Source organism: Oncorhynchus tshawytscha, linkage group LG28 (genome assembly GCF_018296145.1).
Source record: "Oncorhynchus tshawytscha isolate Ot180627B linkage group LG28, Otsh_v2.0, whole genome shotgun sequence".
In the NCBI taxonomy this organism is placed as follows: domain Eukaryota; kingdom Metazoa; phylum Chordata; class Actinopteri; order Salmoniformes; family Salmonidae; genus Oncorhynchus; species Oncorhynchus tshawytscha.
In genome coordinates, this window is record NC_056456.1 from 17,600,728 (window position 1) to 17,608,249 (window position 7,522).

At 47.0% G+C, this 7,522-nt stretch overlaps 1 protein-coding gene across 1 annotated transcript; it reads left to right on the plus strand.

Moving 5' to 3' along the window:
- Nucleotides 1-296: 296 nt before the first annotated feature.
- LOC112226844 (tubulin beta-2A chain) lies at nucleotides 297-6,491 on the plus strand. The gene is made up of 4 exons (XM_024391444.2): nucleotides 297-505; nucleotides 957-1,065; nucleotides 2,613-2,723; nucleotides 5,046-6,491. The coding sequence occupies exons 1-4, from the start codon at nucleotides 449-451 to the stop codon at nucleotides 6,137-6,139; spliced, it is 1,371 nt and encodes a 456-aa protein (XP_024247212.1). The 5' UTR covers nucleotides 297-448; the 3' UTR covers nucleotides 6,140-6,491.
- Nucleotides 6,492-7,522: the final 1,031 nt, after the last annotated feature.

Here is a 7,522-nt window from a genome sequence, read left to right on the forward strand (position 1 = left end):
AGCAGATTCAGGACTGCAAGGTACATGGACAATGCCTTGGTTATATTGAAAGGGGGCGTATTTATCGACAATTAGGCTGTATTTCCTTAACTTGTAAACTAACAGCTAGGCCTATGCGCCACGTATTAGATTAAAAGTGCTTGGCAACAACCCGCATTTTGGCCCGGGACAGGGTGATGTCATGGAGAGTGATGCAGCAGGATCCTCATCCCGTCCACTGCATCAAACCGGTGCCCGCTGATAGGCTGGTGCACACATTTGGGATGCAGCACAGGTGTGACGTCACCCAATCAGCATCAACATGATGAGTCTCCCTTGGTTTACCGATCGCCATAAGAATGTAACAACTGCTGAGAGGCGAGAAACACAGTGGTCGCAACCAGGTTGAGGGCACTGTTGTTAGTTGAGACAAAAGGCTGCTATCTGCGTGCACCCAAAAGGCATCATCATGAGGGAGATTGTTCATATCCAGGCCGGGCAATGTGGAAACCAGATTGGTGCGAAGGTAGGTGTTATGTGTATATTTGTCTAGACGCAGAGGTTATTATAGAGCAATCCTTTTTTTTGTTAGATGTTTACAATTTTGTCCCAACATGAATCGCACTACATTTTCCAAGAGAACACAATCAGCCATGCAGTATTTTGGGGTCATGTTTTTGGACGAATGTCTCGTGGAAATTAGTGTTTCATTTATTGACAACTATAAGATGCCATTAGGTTGATTATGGGGGTGTTGCTTTTGGACTTGGGCTAGGAGCCAAAGGGTCTGCAGTGGTGTCGCGCACCTGCGGGGCTGGCGCGTCATGCTGTCGCCAAAAGGAGCTGCGCCATAGCGATAGACTACGCACAACGGCCGTCCAGTACTTTTCCATGTCTTGATCAGGTTATAGCCAGATCTCTTAGGTCAAACTATAAAGCATCACGTTTGCATGACCTATTCTCTGTCCCATTTTTAGTTCTGGGAGGTGATAAGTGACGAACATGGCATCGACCCCACCGGCAGTTACCAAGGTGACAGTGACCTGCAGCTGGAGAGGATTAACGTGTACTACAATGAAGCATCAGGTAAATACATCTCAATTTACTATCTAGATTGGTCTTTAAGTAATCTCTGCATGCATCTAAACAACAGGTCTAAGAAAATAATCAACCATAAACTGAGTGTACAAAACATTACAAGCACCAGCTCTTTCCATGACTGACAAGGTGAAAACTGTGATCCCTTATTTAAGTCACTTGTTAAATCCACGTCAATCGGTGTAGATGAACAGGAGGAGACAGGTTTAAAGAAGTATTTTTAAGTCTTGAGACAGTTGAGACATTGATTGTGTGTGTGTGTGTGTGTGTGTGTGTGTGTGTGCCTTTCAAATGGTGAATGAGCAAGACAACATATTTAAGTGCCTTTGAATATTTAAGTGCTTTTTGGTAGTAGGTGCCAGGCGCACTGATTTGAGTGTGTCAAAAACGGCAGCGCTGCTGGGTTTTCACGCTCAACAGTTTCCTATGTGTGTATCAAGAATGGTCCACCACCCAAAGGACATCCAGCCAACTTGACACAACTATGGGAAGCATTAGTGTCAACATGGGCCAGCAATCCCTGTGGAACGTTTTTGACACCTTGTAAAGTCCATGCCCTAACAAATTGTGTCCGTTCTTAAGGCAAAGGGGGTGCACCTCAATATTAGGAAGGTGTTCCTAATGTTTTGTACACTGTGTGCTTTGGCCTTGCCCTAAATAAACTCAGAATAAAAACTATATTCCCTGGTGATGAAAATTGCAGACCTTTTTTGACTTGCAAACTCATGCACTGTAGGCCAAATTTTAAATTGAGAATGTGACATTGTGACCATAATATCTGTCTGGGTGCAGTGGGCCCTGTGGCAGGGCAGGGGAAATGAGGACAGCAGCAGGGACCTGTCAATCTCTCTCCCTCCCGGTCTCTCTCTTTCTCTCCCTGTATCACCTCTTTCTCTGCAGCATCATCTCTCTTTCTCTCTCTGTCTCTCTCTCCGTCTCTTAAGAGCCCGTTGCGGAGGGGTGGCATGTATATATCTGCAGTGAGTGCAGTCTTTGTAAAACCAACCCAACCCTAATGCTTGCCTTCTGTCTGCGTTGGTCTGATTTTTTTATTTTTTGTTGCCCAGGTATTTGAAGGTCATGGCCATGCAGAATCTCAAACTTTGTCTCTGTCTCTCTCTCATACAGAACAGTCAGTCTCCTATGGCAAACCAGCCAGACTGCAGATTCTGGGGCCTATAGTAGCCTGCATGTCCTGTAGTTAGCACCGATCCTATTTCCTGTGCGTGCAATGCTAAGCACTATTGACCTCTTGTTAACGTGAATCTGATTGAATATCTACTCATAGAGAAATGCGCATAGCAGCATGATAAGATGATATGACGATAAGAGAGAAAATGTGTCATGTCTACTGGGAGATGCCATCTTGGTCTGAATGAATTCAGCTTAGCTCAGCCTCCTTGGACTGGAGCTAGCAGTTTTTCTGTGCTGCAGTCTGCAAGGGAGGCTGAGTGAGTGAGTGAGAGAAAGCGAGAGTGAGAGCCCATCCTCCTTCCCTCCCTAAACCTGATGTCCCTGCCTCTCCTCCCCCACAGGTAACAAGTTTGTCCCCCGGGCCATCCTAGTGGATCTGGAGCCAGGCACCATGGACTCTGTCCGCTCAGGGCCCTTCGGCCAGCTCTTCAGACCAGACAACTTTGTCTTTGGTGAGTAGTGGTTATCCAACCGGGTTCCAGATTGTTTTATGCTATCTTGCCCAGCCTGGTCCCAGATCTGTCTGTACTGTCTTGCCTTATGGGTCATCATCATGTCCTGTCAGCACTTCCATCCTCAACCCACAGCCTGTCACATCTGTGTCAGCATCCACTGTCATCTCCTCTGAAGCCAAGCTTAGTTTAACTTTGACATAGATAGACGGTGTGTTCAGTGTGCAACTTTTCTGCAACAGCTCAGCAATGTACCAGGAAGGGAATGCAATGGTCGGTCGAGCGGTTGTGTCAGGCACAGACAGCTAGCATGGCGCAGCAGAAAACAGGGCATAGACTACTACTGTTGCAGTGCCCATCAAGATGGGGATATAGCGTTAAATCAAATCCACCCACGACACCTTGCCAATTCTACTGCATAAAGGATAGTAAGGCTACATTCCACATCCTATTGTATATGCAGACTTCTACACTATAATATTTTAGATCATGGTAATGGTACTCTTGATCATGCTCAATTAAGGTGTTATTGTCCACTCTTAACAAACTGGAATTGTCTCTCTCAATGGAAACTGACAAATAATATGCCCGGTGCATTTGCTTGTTAACTGACTTTTCATGCTAACTGATGTGTATTGCTACAGTTGAAGTCGGAAGATTACATACACTTAGGTTGGAGTCATTAAAACTTGTTTTTCAACCACTCCACAAATTGTTAACAAACTATAGTTTTGGCAAGTCGGTTAGGACATCTACTTTGTGCATGACATAAGTCATTTTTCCAATAATTGTTTGGAGACAGATTATTTCACTTATAATTCACTGTATCACAATTCCAGTGGGTCAGAAGTTTACCTACATCAAGTTGACCGTGCCTTTACACAGCTTGGAAAATTCCAGAAAATGATGTCATAGCTTTAGAAGCTTCTGATAGGCTAATTGACATAATTTGAGTCAATTGGAGGTGTACCTGTGGATGTATTTCAAGACCTACCTTCAAACTCAGTGCCTCTTTGCTTGACATCATGGGAAAATCCAAAGAAATCAGCCAAGACCTCAGAAAAAAAATTGTAGACCTTCACAAGTCTGGTTCATCCTTGGGAGCAATTTCCAAATGCCTGAAGGTACCACGTTCATCTGTACAAACAATAGTACGCAAGTATAAACACCATGGGACCACGCAGCCGTCATACTGCTCAGGAAGGAGACGAGTTCTGTCTCCTAGAGATGAACGTACTTTGGTGCGAGAAGTGCAAATCAATCCCAGAACAACAGCAAAGGACCTTGTGAAGATGCTGGAGGAAACGGGTACAAAAGTATCTTTATCCACAGTAAAATGAGTCCTATATCGACATAACCTGAAAGGCCGCTCAGCAAGGAAGAAGCCACTTCTACAAAACCGCCATAAAAAAGCCAGACTACGGTTTGCAACTGCACATGGGAAAAAGATTGTACTGTTTGGAGAAATGTCCTCTGGTCTGATGAAACCAAAATAGAACTGTTTGGCCATAATGACCATTGTTATGTTTGGAGGAAAAGGGGGGATGCTTGCAAGCCGAAGAACACCATCCCAACCGTGAAGCACGGGGGTGGCAGTATCGTGTGTGTGTGTGCTTTGCTGCAGGAGGGACTGGTGCACTTCACAAAATAGATAGTTTTCCTTTCTCATGATGCCATGTGGATATATTGAAGCAACATCTCAAGACATCAGTCAGGAAGTTAAAGCTTGGTTGCAAATGGGTCTTCCAAATGGACAATATACCCCAAGCATACTTCCAAAGTTGTGGCAAAATGGCTTAAGGACAACAAAGTCAAGGTATTGGAGTGGCCATCACAAAGCCCTGAACTCAATCCTATAGAAAATTTGTGGGCAGAACTGAAAAAGTGTGTGAGCAAGGAGGCCTACAAACCTGACTCAGTTACATCAGTTCTGTCAGGAGGAATGGGCTAAAATTTACCCAACTTATTATGGGAAGCTTGTGGAAGGCTACCCAAAACGTTTGACCAAAGTTAAGCAATTTAAAGGCAATGCTACAGAATACTAATTGAGTGTATGTAAACTTTTGACCAACTTGGAATGTGATGAAAGAAATAAAAGCTGAAATAAATCGTTCTCTCTACTATTATTCTGACATTTCACATTCTAAAAATAAACTAACTGACCTAAGACAGGGAATTTGTTATAGGATTAAATGTCGGGAATTGTGGAAAAACTGAGGTTTTTTTGTGTAAAAGTAAGTAAACTTCTGACTTCAACTGTAGATGTGTATTAGCACACAAAGGTGTGATGTCTCTAACACAGGTTCACCATGGGTCTTTCAGGTCAGAGTGGAGCTGGTAACAACTGGGCTAAAGGCCACTACACAGAGGGAGCCGAGCTGGTCGACTCTGTCCTGGACGTAGTCAGGAAGGAGTCTGAGAACTGTGACTGCCTCCAGGGTTTCCAGCTTACCCACTCTCTGGGAGGGGGCACCGGCTCTGGCATGGGCACCCTGCTCATCAGCAAGATCCGCGAGGAGTACCCCGACCGCATCATGAACACCTTCAGCGTCATGCCCTCACCCAAGGTGTCAGACACTGTGGTGGAGCCCTACAATGCCACTCTGTCAGTCCACCAGCTGGTGGAGAACACAGATGAGACCTTCAGCATCGACAACGAGGCTCTCTACGACATCTGCTTCCGTACCCTCAAACTCACCACGCCCACCTACGGAGATCTCAACCACCTGGTGTCGGCCACCATGAGCGGGGTTACCACCTGCCTGCGCTTCCCTGGTCAGCTTAACGCTGACCTCCGCAAGCTGGCTGTTAACATGGTGCCCTTCCCCCGCCTGCATTTCTTCATGCCCGGCTTCGCCCCTCTAACCAGCAGGGGGAGCCAGCAGTACCGTGCCCTCTCCGTGCCCGAGCTCACACAGCAGATGTTTGACGCAAAGAACATGATGGCCGCCTGCGACCCTCGCCACGGCCGCTACCTCACCGTGGCCGCCATCTTCCGCGGGCGCATGTCCATGAAGGAGGTGGACGAGCAGATGCTGAGTGTGCAGAACAAGAACAGCAGCTACTTCGTAGAATGGATCCCCAACAACGTGAAGACGGCCGTCTGCGACATCCCACCCCGCGGCCTCAAGATGTCTGCCACCTTCATCGGCAACAGCACGGCCATCCAGGAGCTGTTCAGGAGGATCTCTGAGCAGTTCACCGCCATGTTCCGCCGTAAGGCCTTCCTTCACTGGTACACCGGAGAGGGTATGGACGAGATGGAGTTTACAGAAGCTGAGAGCAACATGAACGACCTGGTGTCTGAGTACCAGCAGTACCAGGACGCCACCGCTGACGAGATTGGCGAGTACGAAGAAGACGAGCTGGAGGATGAGGAGCAGGATGTCCAGCCGCACCATGATGTCCGCCACTGAGGGATGCCGGGTAGAAGCAGCACAGCAGTCTGTATGTTATATCCACCAGTCATTTTAAATTATCAATAGTTATGGAAGGATAGAGGCGCAGATGAGTTATCGTCGCGTCAAGATATATTATAGCTGTTTCGCCTAAACTACTACTAGTGCATTTTCATTGTTTCGATTGTCTTGAAGACCATAAGTGATATTAGAAACATAACAATTATGTGAGTATTTTAAATGACGTCATTGGTTTTCCAATTCATGCTGTATCAATGTCAATAAAACAACAATACAGTATTGTCAAAAACCGAGTTTTGTAACATTTACCTCAGAATACATTCTTTGTCGTGAAATAAAATGGTGCTGTTGTCACGCCCTGGTCAAAGTATTTTGTGTTTATCTTTATGTATTTGGTCAGGCCAGGGTGTGGCATGGGGTTTTTGTAATTGTGGTGTGTTTGTCTTGGGGTTTTGGTGGTGGTATTGGGATTGTAGCTTAGTGGGTTGTCTAGCAAGGTCTATGGCTGTCTGGAGTGGTTCTCAATCAGAGGCAGGTGCTTATCGTTGTCTCTGATTGGGAACCATATTTAGGCAGCCATATTCTTTGAGTTTGTCGTGGGTGATTGTCCTTAGTGTCTTACTTGTACTCTCTGTTAGTTTGCACTAGATAGGCTGTTTTCGGTTTTCATTTACGTTTATTGTTTTGTAGTGTTTAGTGTTTAGTCGTGTTTACGTTTTGTTTAATAAATATGGATCGCAATCGACACGCTGCAGTTTGGTCCGACTCTCCTTCATCACCACTAGAAAACCGTTACAGAATCACCCACCACCAACGGACCAAGCGGCGTGTCAACAGGCAGGAGCAGCCGAAAGAGGAGAGGCAACAAAGGCAGCAACAGCGGCGCAATGAGGATTGGACATGGGACGATATATTGGATGGCAAGGGTTGCTACACATGGGAGGAGATCCTGGCGGGAAGGGATCGCCTTCCATGGGAACAGGTGGAGGCACTTAGGAGAGCAGAGGCAGCCGGAGAGAGGAGCCGGCGATACGAGGGAACACGGTTGGCAAGAAAGCCCGGGAGTCAGCCCCAAAAATTTCTTGGGGGCTTACAGGGAGTATAGCTATGCCAGGTAGGAGACCTGCGCAAACTCCCTGTGCTTACCGGGGGCTGGAGAGACCGGGCAGGCACCGTGTTATGCTGTGGAGCGCACGGTGTCTCCAGTGCGGGTGCACAGCCCGGTTCGATATATTCCAGCTCCTCGTATCGGCCGGGCTAGAGTGGGCATCGAGCCAGGTAAGGTTGGGCAGGCTCGGTGCTCAAGAGCTCCAGTGCGCCTGCACGGTCCGGTCTATCCAGTACCACCTCCACACCCCAGCCCTCCGGTAGCAGCTCCCC